Source organism: Cucurbitaria berberidis (assembly GCF_010015615.1).
Source record: "Cucurbitaria berberidis CBS 394.84 unplaced genomic scaffold K460scaffold_2, whole genome shotgun sequence".
Taxonomy (NCBI): Eukaryota; Fungi; Ascomycota; class Dothideomycetes; order Pleosporales; family Cucurbitariaceae; genus Cucurbitaria; species Cucurbitaria berberidis.
Window position 1 is genome coordinate 4,800,922 of NW_024468936.1, and position 18,346 is coordinate 4,819,267.

The 18,346-nt window shown below is 48.3% G+C and overlaps 8 protein-coding genes across 8 annotated transcripts; 5 read left to right on the plus strand and 3 right to left on the minus strand.

The window, feature by feature from the left end:
• Positions 1-1,368: 1,368 nt before the first annotated feature.
• K460DRAFT_403985 (uncharacterized protein) lies at positions 1,369-2,046 on the plus strand (the record flags this gene model as incomplete). The annotated part of the gene is made up of 1 exon (XM_040936682.1): positions 1,369-2,046. One exon carries the CDS (start codon positions 1,369-1,371, stop codon positions 2,044-2,046), a length of 678 nt encoding a protein of 225 aa, XP_040791277.1.
• Positions 2,047-3,828: 1,782 nt separating this feature from the next.
• K460DRAFT_403986 (uncharacterized protein) lies at positions 3,829-5,193 on the plus strand (the record flags this gene model as incomplete). Its single annotated transcript, XM_040936683.1, has 1 exon — positions 3,829-5,193. The coding sequence occupies one exon, from the start codon at positions 3,829-3,831 to the stop codon at positions 5,191-5,193; it is 1,365 nt and encodes a 454-aa protein (XP_040791278.1).
• Positions 5,194-5,426: 233 nt separating this feature from the next.
• Positions 5,427-7,115, minus strand: K460DRAFT_364706 (glycoside hydrolase family 64 protein). Its single transcript, XM_040933047.1, has one exon. It carries the CDS (start codon positions 6,872-6,874, stop codon positions 5,582-5,584), a length of 1,293 nt encoding a protein of 430 aa, XP_040791279.1. The 5' UTR covers positions 6,875-7,115; the 3' UTR covers positions 5,427-5,581.
• Positions 7,116-10,181: 3,066 nt separating this feature from the next.
• Positions 10,182-11,969, plus strand: K460DRAFT_275350 (uncharacterized protein; the record flags this gene model as incomplete). Its single annotated transcript, XM_040928035.1, has 2 exons — positions 10,182-10,918; positions 11,459-11,969. The coding sequence occupies 2 exons, from the start codon at positions 10,182-10,184 to the stop codon at positions 11,967-11,969; spliced, it is 1,248 nt and encodes a 415-aa protein (XP_040791280.1).
• Positions 11,970-12,374: 405 nt separating this feature from the next.
• On the minus strand, positions 12,375-13,481 carry K460DRAFT_403990 (uncharacterized protein; the record flags this gene model as incomplete). The annotated part of the gene is made up of 5 exons (XM_040936684.1): positions 12,375-12,720; positions 12,771-12,907; positions 12,958-12,998; positions 13,051-13,289; positions 13,357-13,481. The coding sequence occupies 5 exons, from the start codon at positions 13,479-13,481 to the stop codon at positions 12,375-12,377; spliced, it is 888 nt and encodes a 295-aa protein (XP_040791281.1).
• Positions 13,482-13,986: 505 nt separating this feature from the next.
• Positions 13,987-15,859, minus strand: K460DRAFT_353664 (uncharacterized protein; the record flags this gene model as incomplete). Its single annotated transcript, XM_040931730.1, has 2 exons — positions 13,987-15,774; positions 15,824-15,859. 2 exons carry the CDS (start codon positions 15,857-15,859, stop codon positions 13,987-13,989), a joined length of 1,824 nt encoding a protein of 607 aa, XP_040791282.1.
• Positions 15,860-16,205: 346 nt separating this feature from the next.
• On the plus strand, positions 16,206-17,299 carry K460DRAFT_80172 (uncharacterized protein). Its single transcript, XM_040938700.1, has 2 exons — positions 16,206-16,994; positions 17,043-17,299. The coding sequence occupies exons 1-2, from the start codon at positions 16,316-16,318 to the stop codon at positions 17,126-17,128; spliced, it is 765 nt and encodes a 254-aa protein (XP_040791283.1). The 5' UTR covers positions 16,206-16,315; the 3' UTR covers positions 17,129-17,299.
• On the plus strand, positions 17,182-17,692 carry K460DRAFT_276589 (uncharacterized protein; the record flags this gene model as incomplete). The annotated part of the gene is made up of 2 exons (XM_040928125.1): positions 17,182-17,330; positions 17,395-17,692. 2 exons carry the CDS (start codon positions 17,182-17,184, stop codon positions 17,690-17,692), a joined length of 447 nt encoding a protein of 148 aa, XP_040791284.1.
• Positions 17,693-18,346: the final 654 nt, after the last annotated feature.

Here is an 18,346-nt window from a genome sequence, read left to right on the forward strand (position 1 = left end):
GTTATTAAATAAATAAAAATTAGATTTTTAGCTTTTTTACTAGTAAAAAGTGGTTCATCGGCTGCCGCGGTTCATCGGCTGTCCTACCTCGGTATTGCGCGAGCGCAACCCTGGATTTTGTTGTAAAGTTTCAACAAGCATGTAAAAGGCCGGTATGAGATCCACGAATGAGAATCTCGATCATCCGGGCCTATGAATCAGCGGAACCGGCACTAATGGAGGTATAATACCGTTCAGGAGCAACTAAAAATCGAACCAGAAACAAATTTGTTTCATAAGCAGATAAACTTACCGGGATATTAGATGAGGACGCTAAAATATATGTCCGTGGGTAAGGATGCGGGGTGTGCCGCCGATCGACCCCTCGCGGGATATCATTGCCCGAGTATCGACATTGTGAACTCGAATCTGTAGTAGTCAACAGCTAGATTATGCGCTGCACGAGAAAAGACGTGAATCGATAATTGTCGCGTCATTCCTTTCGAAAATGGTTATTATTGGCATGTTGCGGCCTGTAGCGCGCCTGACCTTCTTGAGGTAATGCACCCGCGCGGCATCGCAAGAGCAGAGGAAAACCTAAAAGGTGCACACCTGTGTCCGTTGAAGTATCGACACCAAAGCCGATGACCCTATACCCATTCATGTCTCTCAGAAGATCGAGACGTAGCTGTCATGATCAATGCCGCGCCTCGGATTTTGTGGTAAGAGGGAGCAATGAGCCTCCCCAACGCGACGCGCTGGGGGTCTTTAGCCACCAGGCTCACACTGACCACCTCCTGGGATGCGTTTCTACACAGCTGAACTACCTGTAAACTCACATATCTGGCGATCTCTTTCCAATTCTCTAACCTGGTCAGTGAGCAACCTGGGAAGAGGATATGCCAAAGACATGGAGTCAAAACCGTTGCGCACGTTTGAGGACCACAGAGAGAGGCTGCTGGGTTTCCCAATCGCCCGATTCGAGTAGAACTAGAGAATCTAAGATGTGGGAATAAGGAGAAAGATGCTGTCTGTCGAGTGGCGTCTTCACAGGTTCTGGTCGCTGCGTAATTTCCATTATGAACTCCGCCTTTGATGACCTTGGCTATCGCATTCAGGAAGCTACGAGATATTGTTCATCGTGACCGTTCGGAATTGAAGGCCCTCATTATGACTCTAGCGCTACGGGTAACCACCACCAATCAACGCGTTCGGACAGCAAACGCCTGCAGTGAATTGTCTCTTTCATTCTTCGTCACTGAGCTAATTTCCGCACACGGTCCCCATTAAAAATCTGCATCAAACTGGCCTTCTTGATGACTTCCTCCACTCTCCGCGACTCGCAGTACGAGTTCCACCGCAGACACCACTTTAGCTACGCAGTTGACCATGGCCTTCCTAAAGCTACCCCCAGAGCTCCGTCTTCAAGTATACCGCCACATCCTCGACCCAGTCAATATCCCAGTCCCTCGAAAGCTCTACGAGTATCACGGTATCCTCCTCTCCTGCCGATTGATCTACGAAGAGTTCGGTTCCGAAGCCTTGAAGATCATCAACCAGTTCCTGGTCCGCATTCAGCAAAAGTGGCCTTCAAACAACCAGCCTCTGCGCATGCCGTCGGCTATTCATTTGGGGGATGCAGCTCAGATCTGCATTGGAATTCCCTATAGCTTCCTAATCCCACGTACCCAGCAAGCCTTTCTAGCCGTTGATGTACTCCTCGAATTACTTCTCGAAAACCTCCCCTCCTTCACTATATACGTTTGGAACAACGGTTTAGCAGATGGCCAATCTTCGAAGCTTTCAAGTATCAACCCCATAGGCGGAATCCATATTCAACTTCGACGCCTTACCGAGGAGCGTGGACTCGGTTGTATCACATCCTGCCGTGGAAATGTATCCGACGCACTATACGTACCACTACTCGAAGATTACCACGACGAAAGCGTATGCGTGTTCATGGATTACAATAAAAAGGTCATTCGCTTCGACGCGAATTATGGACCGGAGATATTTGAGACAGAGCTGCGGAAATCTGCATCAGCGGATGAAGCTCGGTTAGCATGAGAAGCATTATGCGATGCTGCGGCAGGCCACCAGGAACTACCTTCACGTCACTAGGGTTTGACCATCCCAGATGCCATGTGTAACGACCGCCGAGGGCTCTGTCATTCTATATACTGTTTTACATGCAGACCAATAGAACGCATTATTTCCATTTCGAAACTTGGCTCTCCAAGTCAAATGATGTCGGCAATGCAACCTCGCCACTTCCTGACCAGCTTGCTTACAATATCAACAACGAATAATATATCACACAACCATAGAGCATCTCAACAATCAGTTCTTAACCTAGGCACCCACCCAGTCCTGTGGATAGTCGTTACGTCGTGCGACTTCCGACACTTGCTAAATTCTGCACACCGCGTGCACAACCGGGGAAAAACACGTGTTGCTAGCTCCTTAGTCCGCCAACTGTCGCGTGTCTCAAATGGAGCATGTGAAGGCGCGTCAGCAGCTCTATACTGAGCCGTGAACTTTTCCAAAAAAGAGCGAGCGTGCGTATGTCATTTTTAGTCACGGTATCTCTACTGCACGCCGCTCAAATCAGGCTATGATGTGAACTGAAAATATGTATTGTACTGCGTTGGGAGTGGGACGGAGATTTGGTATCGATGTTGAATGGACTGCTGTTTGAGCAAGACAATACGCTTGTACTGCCCCTTGGAAACCTTCAAATGCCAATTGCCTCCTTTGTGATCAACCAAGGGCGAATATCAAGGAAACACACTTGCAGCACTCCTAAACCTCGTGAATCAGAGTTGCGACTTTCTGCGAGATGGCTGCTTCCATTCAATTGACGATGCTTGGAGCATGTGCGCAGCATTGGGCGTAAAGGCGCTCCACCGATTGTTTTTCTTATCGCGTGCGCACTGCATCATGTTACTCATCATTTTGACTTGCGAATCCCAAAATGGCGCAGAGTCAAATATACTTACTCTACAACTGACCGTGAGCTACTGAACTCACATTTCTGACGCAACGTAGGTTCAGCTCACACGACAGTATGAAGCCACTCCACTCCACAATATCTAGAATCACGCCATCAGAAGTGCACACATTTCTTATCTTAAAGCCAACTACATACTAATACATCGTAACATCCATAATGAGTCCTTCATTCGATCAAGCTCTCCAAAAGTGGTTCCGTGAATCCAAGAGCGTCGTTCCCGTCACCCTAAAGGGACATCTCACAAGACAGCATCTGCAACTCAGGCAAGGACTCACTTGCGGTGGCGAAAGTTTGAATGTCTATATGTATGCATGCCCAGTGAGCATGGCAAGGGTACCACAGACTTCTATACTGACGACCGTATGTTCCAGCGAAAAGGTTAGACAATGTATGGCAGGGTTTGGGTGCTGGCCTTGCGTTTTTTGTGGTCTTCTCGTCGAGTTCAAGACGGACCCGGTGACATTTGATTACCCCGCAACGTTTAGGTGTAACAAGTGTAAGAATCCGACGGTGCAACAGTCGAGGTACTCCTGGGGCTTTTAGTAGATTGTAGTATTTGGACGCTGGAAAAATTATACTTAGTTGTCACAAAAATCATCACTCCAACGTTCCGCCTTAACAGTACTTTTGTATATCACCGGACTGACATATTCTGCCTTGAAAGGTCTAGTTTTTAGCATTGGGAAACTCCCGTTTGCCATTCAGGATGTGCTAGCTCGAAAATGCAATTGCCTTTCACCTGTGCTTGCTACAATTTCCAGTGTGATCGATAGAGGCAAACAAGAGTCATGCATATATAAGAAGTAGCCGCCTTCCATCCTGTCAAGCAGATAACCATGGCTTCGCTAACAACAATCACTAGCGAACTCCAAATTCATATCGCAAGACATTTAGACATTGAAGCACTCCTCGCTCTGTCCCTTGTGTCAAAGCAGTTATGCTCAATTGCGCAGGACGTTTTGTACGTTGATGTCAGCCTCCAAGAGAACATCACCGAAAATGCGAAAGTACACTCCGACATCCGCAGTTTCTATTACACTATGAAAACACGACCACATCTCTGCCGCAGAGTCCGCCATCTTTCTATGGTCCCACATGATGCACGGCTGAAGCTCATAGTCCCTGCGGAGATATTCACTGGCTTAGGGTTGGTGCCTGCTGTCATAATCAAGGTCAGCGAAGCTGCATTGGCAGGCATACTCCTTACGATGCTACCCAATCTGACATCATTGAACATGACAATGATTGCTTACGATCAGAACGGTGAGATGCCGATATTGGCTAGTAATCCGATACAACGACTATTTGGCACGGAATTTGATCCTCAGCAGCTGCGGAATATTCCAGGGCTAAAAAAAGTCGAAACATTGCGATTATGGGCTCCTACCATTGAGTCTCATTGGATGACTTTGCCTCAACTGAGTCAACTCTACCTGCATCCTGAAGGCATTCGAGCCCTCAGCGACCGAGGGGCGGGTCTTCTTGAGATTGAGTCGGTTGTGGAGCTTCTTCCATTATCGCTCCCGAAGCTTACGGCTTTGAGCCTAACAGTCAAAACAACATGGCTAACTCCGCAAAATCGTCCACAAAACCATTCACAGCCAGTCCATGGGTTTCCAGAGTTGCTGAGAAGATTACCCGGTATCACCAATCTTGAGATCTTCTTTGAGAATAGCGAGGATGCTGGAGATATGTCCAGCGTCACGGACTGCAACGAGCTCGGTAAGACGCTAGCCGTTTTCACACAGACGCTCCGAGCCCTCACTATTCACACGCTACCTGATGACGGTCAGATTCTTCCAATACAGCGACTCAATCACTTCACGAAGTTGCAAGAGCTTAGTATAAGCGAGGACGCTCTCCTCGATGACAATACCCATCTCGAATATGCTGACGAGCCCGGGATGCCTCCCATCACTCAGCTACCCCCACAGCTTGAGAGACTCGAGATATTCCGCGTGTCGGAAAGAGTACTGGAATTTTGGGACTTTCTCATTTCAAATGTAGAAGGCTTTCCGAATCTGAAGACCGTCGTGCTGCACACTGATCTGAGACGGACAAGGATACCTGTGTGGAGGGTAGGGGGTAGTTATTTAGGCTATACGCAAACCAGGCTAGAAAAGTGGTTGTCATGGGTAGTGGAATTTTCGTTCAGGGATGTCGGTCTGGACGTGGTGGTTTGGTACCTTGGGGAAGAATAGGAAAAAAATGAACAGTCAGATTGTTTTCGCTACAGAGAATCCGAGCAGTCTGGAACTATCATTTCCATGAGAGTCATCTGGCTGGATGTGTACGCTTAGAGAATAGACAAATTCAAGTGTCCAAATCCTCATTTTTGAGTTCGCACTCTTCCCACAGCTCACACGTTAGTTCCAGTACTTGCTATAACCCGAGGAACATGTTTCTGTTAATCTGCAATATTTATTGAGTGTATGTGTCAGTCAAAAGAAATATACCACAGGCAAAGTCATCTACATGTTCAATCTATCAATGTCGAGTATGAGCAAGAAGCTTATAAACATGCGAAGAAAAAAGTGTACAATGAAGTCGACGTCACATCAAGCATCTCGATATCAGACCGCAAGCTCCTTAGTTGCCGCCAACAGCTACGGTGAACAATTTAGGGCTGCCATCAAACAGCGTACCGGCAACATCGCTGCCGCCATCAGGAACAACGTCGTCATATGGGAACGCATAGCCTCGTCCATCTCGTTGTACCTGGTGTACTATGCGAGCGTAGTGGTTTGTGGTCTCCTCCTTATAGTACGTGCTCGGATTTCCACCGTTCGGAAACTGGTTGCCCGGCGACGTCAGCAATGTGCTGCGGTTGAAGGCAGCAGCCAGTCTCGGAATTACGGCGTTGCGTGCTGGGTTTGATCCAGTTGCAAATGGCCCAGTGCTACAGCTGAAGATGTCCTTTGCAGACGGCGCGGAGAAACTACCCGCTTCGCCGAGCTGCAATTCGTTGCCCTGCACACGACCTGTGACGTTGCCGGCTGCAGCTTGAGTGTTGATTGTCATATCTTCATTCCGGAACTTATTCCACACCGCCTGTGTATAGCCATCCCAGTAGTTGCCCCACACGCTGTCGTTCCCGACGAGGAGGTTGTTCGGACTTAGCACTCGTAGCGGGCGGCCATTGAGTTCGTAGATCAGCCGATCCCAAGGTTTGCCATCGCGCTGGGCTTGTGCACGCAATTCTTTGACAACTGTCTGGAAGCCATCAGAACCCATACCAGGCACTTTTTGCGTGTTCCCTTGCGTGTTGGTGAGACTCAGTGAGACGGGAATATTGATGAAGTCGACGTAGCTGATGTTAGCGAAGAGTTGCGCATCGTTGAACGTGAATTCGCAAAACGTCCAGTCGATGTTGAAGTTTTTGTCTGAAGGGTTTGTCACACTTGGCTCGACAACCGCAGGGCCAGGGTTCAGCAAGAACGTGAGTTTGCCGTCGATGCTGAACCATATGCGGCCACCAGCAATCTTCGGAATATTGACGTTCACGGTGTTGCCTGGCGCGCCGAGGGGTATCGCAACGTCGGCTTGGAGGGGTTGTAGAATCTCTTTCGGCGCGACAGGAAAGTAAATGCTTCGACCGTCGGACTGCACGAATATAGGCGAGTTGTTATGCTCGAGAGCGAGGCCCGTGATGTATGCGTAAACATTGCTGGAGCTGGACTTGTTCTGCAGGGCAACATGTAGTGTACCAGGCGCAGCTTCGGCGAGTACTTGCTGTTGTCCATCGTTGGCTTGTGGAGCAGCTACGCGCTTCTCGTTGTCAACATTGGCATTGGCCGGCGTATTGGTTGGGTCCTTCTCCCCGGCATTGCGATTCTGGAAGCTCTCGCGGCCTTTGTTTACTAGTTTCTTGAAGGATTTCATAGTGGGGTGCTGAACCTCTGCAAAAGTGTATGTATGCAAAAAATGGTTGGCGTGGGTGTATACTACGAGAACGATATTTCTCGACGGCGAAAATTTTGGGCGAGATATTGAAAAGTCGAAAGTACCGCCGATTGCGAAATGCGTCCAGCAATGAAATTGTCAACGGCGTTTTATATGCAGCTAAGAAAATTTCCAACGCGCGTCAACGCCTTGGAATCGGTGAATGCAGGGTGCATCTGATGTCACACATGCGACGGTTTGCTAGGGGTAGAAACCGGTTGCGGGATCGGCACCGGCCAGCGTTAAATTAATGATCGGCAGTTAAATCCCACAGCCAATCACGAGGAGGAACGCAACACCACCATTCGGAAATACCCCAGGTTTGAGAGAACCACGCGTGCTACGCTCGTGGTGAATATTTAAAGATTCGCCCTGGTTGCAGGTGGCAACTGGGGCGGGATTGGATAGGTTTGGTATGCGGCTGATGGCGAAAGGATGTCATGAGTCTTCGGTCCAAGCATGCGACAGGACGAATCATAGAAGAGGTATTGCGGACGGCCATAAAGTGCTCGAAAATGTTGAAAATGGATATCAATCGGCTCCAGCGGTTGTGAAGAGCGACTTCAAGTGAGAAACCTAAGCCGCGGACAACTCTCGCCAAGTTGGGAACGAACAGTTTGCTGCGCCAGATGGTATTGTTCATAAGTGGGGCTCCATTGCAGTATACCGATCGCATGCTTCTAGATCTTGGTCAACCTGGTGTTATTTGAAGCACCAGAAGCTTCATCTTTTGATACCTTCCTAACTAGTGCTGCGCTCCGTTGGCTAGGTGGAGAATGGAGGTCAGCGGGGCGTTCTTCGGTGCTTTCCGAATCATGCGCAATGCATCTTGTTGGTAATGCCGGGAAAGGTTGGTTGTTAGACAATGACATGAGCGTGATGCCCTTCGGGGTCCCGCTTGCTGTTATGAGGGTCGATTTCAAATGAGTTAGATAGTCTAACAGTGGCACATTGTGCTGACGGGTCTCTCTCAGATGACCGCATACACTTTTAGGATTGATCTATGAAGAGAAAGGGTAACCGTAGTTAACTTGAGTTGCTAACATGCTTGCTGATTAGGCCAGAGTTAGCAGGTATAGCGCAGGGGAATGCTATAGGTCTTCCAACATAAGTTGTTGAATGGCGTGTAGAGCAAGTATAGAATACTGTTAGACTATGAGCTTGAACTATAATCAATAACAAGGGTAGTATGGTGTGACCAAAACCCGATGACGCTGGGGTTTCCGATCTGAAACCCTTGAAGCGATTGCAAAACTGGTCGCCGAAGACGGTGTGGCATGGCCCTCATTTCATCCCATCACCTGCGCCTGCGGTGACTAATTACACGACTCATTATAGAGGCCTGGCGGATCTTGCGAGCACATGGCATGGGCGTTGCTACATTAGGTGTTTGATGTGTCCTATCAGACAGTTTATAAAATAGAATACGAATGCAAGATAAATATGGATTGGACACAATGATTGCCGTCTCTTTGATATCGATGGATGCGTCGAGATGTTGGTAGAGCGGAAGTCGTGCCTTAGGCGTCATTTTAGCTCGCTTATGACAGACCTCGGCAAGAATAGCTGGTTGTCCTGTCAAAGCCTCTCACTTTTCGCATCTAGAGAATTATCTCACAACGATAATTCGTCTTGATCACGTCTAAAAGATATAACTTCTATTTGAATTCAAGCGCTCGCCGGGCTTGCGCTGCGTGCCTTCGTGTCGGGGCGCACAAACTTTACGCTAGACCACTACCCTTCGTCCAGTCATGGCCGAAGTCTGGACTCTTTCCACCCCACCACATCTTCCTGCACCCTCCTCAGCGAAAGAGACTTTCTGGAATCACTCACTACGTATGAGTCCAACTATCCCATCGTAGCCGTCGGTACACACTTCATCCGGTATCGACGAGGCGTTGAGGAGATAGAGGGCCAAACTTTGCTTTCCTTGAACGATTCCAAACGTATCATCAACAATGCCTCGCCTCTACGCGATGTGGCGCATATCATCTTTATCATCTTCTGAGCATCTTTGCCGCGTGATGGAGCGCATTCCAGGCGCAGACTTGAAAGCTGCTTGGCCGAGACTTACGAATGACGGAAAACCCGCCATCTGAGCAGAATCAGAAACGGATAATAATCATCTGCTTTCAATCCCATCGCAGGCTTTGATGGTGGCGTTGGCTCCACTGAGCTCCCTTATCACTTGTTCTGGGATGCGCAAGGAAACAAAGACATCTGCGGCCCTTTTCAAAAGGACGCTGAAATCGATGCAGCACGTGTTAATAAGTTGAGAACTATACATGCTAATCACATCAAAGCCAAGGCTAAATGCTATGAGACACACTTCAGCACCATACTTGGCGTACGCTCCCCAGTACGTTCGCACGAGGGCCTTCAGCGCAAGAATATGTTTCTCGGAAAGGCTTGAGATTGATGGAGGTGGTTATAATTAACTAGGCAAACGCGGGCTAGTATCGGAACTACTTGGAGTATGCGATCAAGTTCTGTACTCTACAATGGATTGATGACTAGCCCTAATGCCTCGAACAGGTCTCGGTGCCGTGACCCCAGGAGGCTGTGGTTCTGCAAATGTTGCCTCAGGACCTCTAGTTTTGAAAGAATCGCTTATAGAGGATTGCACTTCCCTTAATCTGCTACTCATAGGCTTCAAAAGGTCTGCTGTGAAAACATTTCGGAATATGGCATTAGGATTGCCGCACTAACTACTTTCGCTTCTTTGGTTACCACCAGAAAGTGGTTTTCCAGCGATGCTTTCACTAAGTACATATTTCACTGCGGCTGCGCCAATAATGCGACGCCTCTCTTCTACTTTAGCGCATTTCCCAATCTACTAACGACTACAGACCTGAACTACCCTCCACCTACTGAGCCCAACGACCGTACATACACTCGAGTTGGTCGAACAGCTGTTCAACCAAGACCAGCCCTCAGCTACAGTAAGGCTCGGATCTGTCTACACAAAATCATCTACCTAGACGCTAACTATTCATACAGTAGGCGAACCTCGACACCGAATCGGAGAAGCTCTTTGATATTAGCGATGGAAAACTTGACGCTAGAAGCAACCGACCAAAGTATCATGTCGCCACTGTCGCAAAATCTTGCACCATCGAACCCGACGATCAGCTCGAGACCACAACAAACCCTACCTGGAGCCCTGAAACAAACTACAAGCATAGAGGATATTAGCGTTGAGGCCTCGCCCTGGAGATCATATGGATTTCTTCTCAAACCAGAAGCGATGGGCCGAATCGAAGCGTGGAACGATGACACAGCCTACCACTTGGAGTTGGCTGATGCCGCTACCGCTCGGAGCATCACCACCGAGGTGTACGAAGACTGGCTGAATTGGGCTAGATCCTATGCACTCGCATGGCTGGGCATACTAGACAAGTATGAGTTGCGCTTCCGCGCCACAGGTCTGAAGTACCATAAGATACCATTCTCGCTCCGACATTCCGCCACTCTCCTTCACGGCTCCAAAATCGATCAGTCCGTATTGACCCGGCTGACTCAGATCTTTGAAACCGACCGCCCGCGCAAATTGCAGTCATACTTCACCCCATGGATGGAGATCAACAAGATCGCTACCGAGACGCTTGCAGAGATCGATAACTATCGACCCGGATTCGGGGACTTGGACTTCCTTTGTGCTATGAACCGAAGGCTCGATCTCTCATTTGCTATGCTCATTAAGCCACTGAATATCCTGCGGGTTGGACTGCACTGGGTTGAGAATACAGTCGCTTTGGTTGCGGAGCGATCCCCTCTAGATTGTTGCGACGTATTGGCAGCGAAACATAGCCTGGAAGGTAGCGTGTTCAGGCGGTGGATCCAGACATTCTGGGAGATCGACAGTGGAACTGTGAGGGCAGCGGCATACACTGAGTATTACGTGGGGCGTGTACTGGCTACTGGCGTTGGAACCGGGAAGTACTGGAGTACAATGTTGGAGTCACGTAGCCGAGCAGAGGACTCGTCAACACATTGAAGTTATGTAGATTTCGATCCCGACATTATCTTTGTGATCCGCCAAATCTCAGTAGCCGAGTTCAGGGTCTAGTCAAATATGAAATTCACAGGTGGAGTGATAGGTGACAGGGTCAAGGACATTGTGTAAGAACTTAGATTAGCTGAGTTATATCTCCCGTGTGACCTGTAATGACACAGTGTTAGTGTACATTTACTATGCTCTGTCGAATAGCTACTGTCGCTTTCCCATAAGTTGCAATCCCTCCTAGAAAGACCGAATTCTCCATACTTGAGCAAACACTACCGCACGTCTACTCTAACGACAAACACGATCAACATGTGCCAAGCTTGTGATGACTTCTGTTCGAGGGGCGACGAACTAGTCATGAACGAAGTCCGCCAATACATGAAAGAGACCGAAAAGGTCGCTGACATACTCCTGGCGGTGACTGACAAGTGTGAGAACGGGTACCGCCAAGCTGCCATAACCTACCATCTCACCTACGCTGGTGCACGACGACAGCTACGCGATGTTTCTCCGGAGAGCCTGATGCGTCTCAAGGCGGCCTTCGAAACCTGTCGCATTGAGGAATACCAAGCTATATTTGCTCCATTAAGCGCACTCATCCAGCGGGCCTCTGATCTTCGTTCGGATGCAATGCACAGTAGCCTTCACGGTACAGTAGTACAGCGCTACCATCATCTGATGCATGAAGTGGTCCCAACGATGTATCATTTGCTCCAAGAGATCGTGCAAGAGCGAGAGAAATTCCTCACTCTCAATGATAACGCTAACTCCCTGGATCATATCAGCCAGGTTTTTCGGGGGTCTGCCGAATCTGATCATCGATATGCGTGGCTAGACGCATATTACACCCATGGCGAACGGTTTATTCCGGCTCATATGCTAGAGGAATGGAACACGTTACGTGCCTGGGTGTGGAGCCTACCTGAGACGCAGCGTGTTGTGACGGCAGGTTATCGATCGCTTGATGAAGTTACGCTAGAGATGGTGTTCTCTGAGGAGGAGGAGGAGGAGGAGGAGCTCACCAATTAGGGAGGGGAGGATAACTGGATGGTTCTTAGATGTTTCATAATCTCTTTGGAAAGTCATAAACTCGCCAACAGAAAATTAGCTCATACCTTAATAGGCCGTATGGTCTCACCGGGGAGGCTATATCTGCATATTTATCTTATTTGAGATTCAATGAACCAACATCTCAACGATTTGTTTGTTTCCAGTGTACTGTGACTTACATTCCGAGTGTGCACACAGAATTAATATTTCTTGTCAAGTAAACAAAAGGCTACAAACGTCCACTAGTCGTTGAACCATTTATGACTGTTTAGTGTTCTTGCCTAAGACTCAACGAACAGGTATATGTAATAACGCCGCCGTGTTACGAAGGTTACGATTGGGCCGAAGTAAACAAGCAAGATCCACCCCCCTTTTCTCCTCTTTCTAGTCATAGTAGCTCTCTGTGATGAACGAGTCCTCTCCCTTTTCCATATCCCGTTCCTTTTCCCAGCGCCAGTAATTCAGGAGCTTTGGAAGCATTTTAGGGTCTACATAGCCAAGATCCTTGACTTTCACATTATACTCCACTGGGTAATGGGTACCAAAGTTGATTCGTGACGCGACATCAAGGGATTCGCCGTTGTTCATGACAAGACAGATTGCATCGTTCGATAGCTGTTCTTCTCCACTTACACGTTGTGGAAAACTACCGTATTGGTACGCGATCGAGTGATCTTGAGGAATAACACCGGGTTTAGCGGTCCCTTCTTTACCATATGTACGAATTGGACTATCAAAATTTAGCAGACATTCCAATCCAGAGAGGCGGTTAGAACAGACATGGCGAAGAAACATTTTCTCTTCCTCTGAACAACGATGAGTCGGCGTATCTTGGCATACTGCTGATTACCGTAGTCAATCACGGAGCTTCTTTCGTCTAGTTGATCATCTGGCTCTGTAAGGATGATAGCAAATATCTGTGCTGCTGTAAGTGTTTGAAGTTACAGCTGGGCATGAAATTACTCACCTTGCCCTCTTCGAAAAAGCTATGGTCCCTGGCATAAAATGCTGATTTGGTAAGCCGAAATAAATGTTCACTTATGAAATAATCGGCACTTACATGAATCGAATGTCTCGTAGTGGGCGTCTGGCCGACCATCCATAACTATGTAGGTTCCCCGGATAAAGTTGCCTAGAGGTACCTTCGCAGGCTCTGTGGTCGACGTGATTGTTGTACTTGATGTCAATGACGGCTTAGTTTGCGAGGCCTGCTGTGATTGGGCAGGATAGGGAGGCGGTGGCGCGACCGGCGGGAGACGTGTAGTTTTGGTTACTTCGCCGGCGAGAGAAGGCTCTCCGCTGGAGAAAACATTAGAAGAACTTTCCTATGAACCATACGCAAAGTTGCACATTGAAATATCAATACCTAGGGGCAGATGAGTTCAATTCACTGGACCACAACGTGTCGACAATTCTGCCATCAGATCCCAATAGATATGAGTAGTGCTTTTGATGTGGTATAGACCATGTCCAAGGTATGTATAGAGACATATTCCGTATCTTCAAGATGTTGCGGTTGTGACACCGGGTCATCGACAATCCAAAGTGAGGGGCACGCTGAAGTAGTGCCAAGTTCCGGTGAACCAACTGTGGCAAGACCCAACTCTTCGTTGAGAATAAGCAGCTGCGTAGGCGATAGAAAAACGTAAAAGCGCGGCCGGATAGCACATGCGGCTCCGTGATTTGATGTTCGATTGGTACAGTTCAGCTCGAAACGCAGCAGTGCACCTGACAATCAAGTCCGCAGAAAGGCTAGCAGCTTGCATACAGCGTGCATGCATTTTGATGCAACTCCAATCGATCAGGGTGTGGCTTGCACATGGCGCGAGCCGATAGCCAATAGCTTTAAAGTTCTAATCCAGAGTTTACGACGTCGATTAAGGTGCCGTGAAACAGGGCGTAGTTTTTCTCGCATACAAGGAATATGTACAGGACACTAATGGGAGATCTCCATGCAATATGCAACGCAGAGCATTTGGCTGTTCCATCGACATAATCAGGAAAGCGGATTTGATGCCCCCAATTCCTGCTGGCTACTGGGAAGATCGCTCAGAGTCGGTGCAGAAGCCATCCGCGTGTCACTTGACCCTTTAATGAGCCTTCCCCCGAATAATATTGTATCTGGTGGTAGTTCCGCACCTATGTGGCTTAAGTATGGGGCCGGGGCTGGAGTATCGCCTTCATTCTCGATCGAACCTTGGTGGTATGATTGACCTTGGCCGAGTAGATCGTTGGGCCATTCGCTTAGTGCAAGGGTAGCCCAATGCGCAATGTTTGGTGTACAATCAATTACTTGTCTTCTGAGTGCATAAATCTCCCGTGGAGATATGCGAAGCTGATGCAATAACCAACGATTAACACGATCAGGCGTGCTTTCGAAGCTCACGAGGTAGTCGCTGAATATCGATTGTATCTTGCATTGCTCATCCAGGACGAGTAGAGAGTCGCCCTCTTGTAGTCCAAGATCTAGAGGAAGGCCCTCCGAAAGCGGTATTGGTTCATCGATAGCCTCGAAGAGGCTGTGTGAGGCGACCCCTTTGAGGCTTTGAGACATTCTTCGATCCGGTGACTCAGATTTTGGGGAGTATCTGATGTCATGCTCTTTAGCCCCAGTTATACCCAATAGGTCTTCCAGTAGCTCATCTTCACCTTTTTCATCCATACTGGTACTACTTCGAAACTTTTTAGAATATTCAGCTGTATCTGAAGATTGATTTTGCCTCATCTTCCCCAATATTTCCGGGCTCAATAACGTCTCCGTGTATCCACCTACTGTTTTCAAAGGTATTTGTCCAACGCTGACTTGCTCTCCAATCAGCGCACCATAGAGAGTTCCCTTATATCTTGGCTCTAGACCTGCCCGCTCGTTCTGAACTCCGGATGCTGATGGTATTGTTGAAGCCTCGTATTCAATATCGGAGGGTATGCTTTGTTTGGTAGTCGATGTAGCATTAAGCGTAAAAAAGTGTTCGAATTTTTTCTCAATCATGGAGTATTTATCTTGCAACTTATATTCCTCTGCACCCAACGCGACCTCCATGGGCTCATACTCTGATTCTTTTGGCCCAACCAAATCTCTTGCACTTTGTGCCGAGTCGAAGAGGGCTATCAGTTCTCTATCATCGGAAGGTATGCCACCCACCATGCGCGTACGTATGTGGTTGACAAGCATTATGTCACACTGTGACACACACTCTCGTAGCCTTCTGAGCTCTGTACGCCTCTCCTGAACCTGAAGACGCATGCAGGTCACTTCGGCCTGTTGCTCAACAAAATCCGACAAGTCATCAATGAACTGGGTGTATATCTTGTAGGCCGCCGCGTTTAGATACTCATTTGCCTCGATTGATCTATTGAACAAAGTCGGTGGTTGTGGAGCGTCAGCTGGGGGAGGAGGTGGAGGAGCCGGGAGTGATGGTAACGGCGGAGGCGGATGACATGGTAGGGTGGGGGCCACAGATAGATTCTCATGATTGTTACTGTGCCCCTTAGCTCCCTGGGAAAACATTGGTGATGAGAGGCGACGTGTAAATTCTACATCGTCTGGCAACCCCACGTCTGGGAAATGCACGGTTGGCCGCTTGAGAATTCCCTTCGGCGGCGATTGCGGTGGCAGGTGTTTCACCATAGGTTGTTCGGGCGATTTATCGCTAGGTAAAACGGTGTTATCAAGCTTCGCTGAACTTAGGTTCTGTTTGCAAGAACGCTTCTTCTGAGCCTGTTGAATTTGGTCGTTTTGTTTTCTGATCAGATTGTGAATGATTCCGTCCATCATAGAGTGCGCCTAGGCATGTTAGAATGTGCGGAGTGTGCTGACCTCGACAAGTAGCTACCGTGGGCTTCTCGGCTGGAACTGGAGGTGTCGCCATCTTGGCTGCGTGGGTCGTTCGTGTTTAGTCTCACCAGATGAGAGACGCGCAGAAAATGTAGGCAACAGATAAGAAGTGGTGTCCTAAATGAAGACTGTGTACAGCCCGTTCTTGAATGTTTCGCGAATCATACAATGGAAGAGGGCGTAATGAAGCTGAGGTTGCGACGCGCTTGGGCCAGGCGATGCGCCGGCCAGGGCTGCTGCAGCCATTATCTTACCAAACTTAGACCGCCCCACTTCGCACGCACTCCCGGCCACCTTATCGGTCTAACACTATGTATTGGCTCATTGCTTGCATTTCTGCCACAGAGCAATCACGAGTCTAGAATGGAACACACTGCTGGCATCGAGGCTCTTCCTTGCCCGGCAAGCCCCATTACCCCTCACCAGCTATTAAACCCAGCCATGGCCCTATGTTCTCCTTGCACGATCGGAGCGTCGCCAGCATGTAGAGATGCCGCCGAATTACACGCCTTGGACATGGTCGCCCCCTCATGGACGCCATTATTCGTATCAAATTACGGACGATGGCGCAATAATTAACACCTTTTGGTCAGGGCCAGTAGCTCCTGCAGCTCCAGTAGCACCTTCGTCAATTGATGCAACAGTTACTGCTCCAACCAGTAGCACGCCACGATACTCCCAACAGCCATCGGTTGTCGTGCCGACAAATCGATCCATACCTGGAGGTTCATACCCCAGCGAGATATATACCTTGAACCCTAAACCTACCGAGGTCATACGAGTTGAGGACGATGAGAGCAATGCCGAGGATGGAAACAAGGTAGAAGAAGACGAAAAAGAGGAGCCAAGGATCGATTCCCCCCATGAGGCTCCATACAAGTCATCGAACACACTGGTCCCGCGGCCGGCCTCCAACACCAGCCATACTCAGCAGTACGCAAATACGGTTGTCTATGGCTCAACACAATGCAGCCCATATAGGAACACAAGTTACGAGCCTTCCCTAGGATACCAACTTGTCAACCCGTATACCCTTCCAGTGAATGCTCAAACCTTCAGACCCACCATAGCCTCTCTCCCACTGGATGTACAGGCCGACATAGGCTACAAAGACCGACGATTCATTCAAACAAGTACTGATCAGAATGATTTGGAACAGCTAGACACTCGTAAGTCTCACCGTAGAGATTTCAAAGCTCATGAAATAATGGCTCTAGGTTATCGAAGAGTTGCAAGGCCACATCATCCGTACTTCTTCATCCCAGGTCGTGTAAGTCCATCTGATTCGTTTGAAATAGGTTAGGTTACAAAAATGATCTACGTTTCTTCTTACTAATATTTTATCAGGTGTTCAAAATGCTCTGGACAGAGCCTGCAGGTCAGGCCAATCCTGGACGAACACGAAACTCTACACACTTCAGTATGGTGTGGTGTGGCGAGCAAGCGTTTAGTGAGATACGACGCTTTGTCGTCGTTCGTAACAAGGGGACTTTTAGCCAGTGCATGTAAGTCTCCTCGAACATCCAGATATGTTAAGAAAATATTGGACGGCATGCTCATTGAGGTTAGCCCAATCCAAACTTACAAGGGCCGCGGTGCCACTAAGCCTGGCTTAGTAATGAACGACCATGGTGTAATACATACTTCTAAAGATCCACCTGGATTGATATCCGGAGAAAACCTTACGAAATACTCGATTCGTGTCGAGTCAACGGCAGGAGAGACCCTCGACGTGGAGAGTCGAGTGAACTACGGCAAAGCTTACGCGGTCGAACACAACGTCAAGGTACTCGACATAGGTATGGTGATGGAGGGCCACCGTTATCTGATTAGCACCTACTTCGACAGGGCTATGCGAGGCCAATGACTTCTTGGAAAGCCCTGCACCATACGCAGACTTCCCGATTTCTACCTTTACATCATATCGTTTCGGTTCATATCTTTGCACGTTACTACGTACTCCAAACATACAGGAGATGTGCGTTCCAGACAACTAATGTTCCTTCCTCTGCTTTTTGGACATAATAATGATGCACCATTTTACTTCTGCGTTCATCGTTCGTTTAGCAGTATACTATCGCATGTTCGACTATCTCCCTGTTTTCATACCAGTTCCACCTAATTTGTTCATCGCTGTTTGATATCGGTGTACTTACTTTTGGGCAAATTGTCGAGCAGATCGAGTAGTTTATTTGCGCCGCTCGAGTTGACTTATATTTACATCCTCAAACAAGCCATGCTGACCAGGGCACATATCACCGTCACATGTCTCCACGAAAGACACACTAATACCGAGCAGGGTATATCAAGGCTCACAACTACTAGAGCTGTTTTTGAATTGACCTGAACCGTAAAGGTCATAATGCGGAAATAGCGATTCTTATTCTTTTCACATGTACTTGTTTGGCTGGAACATGCAGAAGAATATGAAATAAATGTGCCACGTTTTGAATCTCGATCTCTAGCCACCAAGTTCTATAGAGAAGATTTCTCTCTCTTGATAAGGTATCGAAAGTCCAGT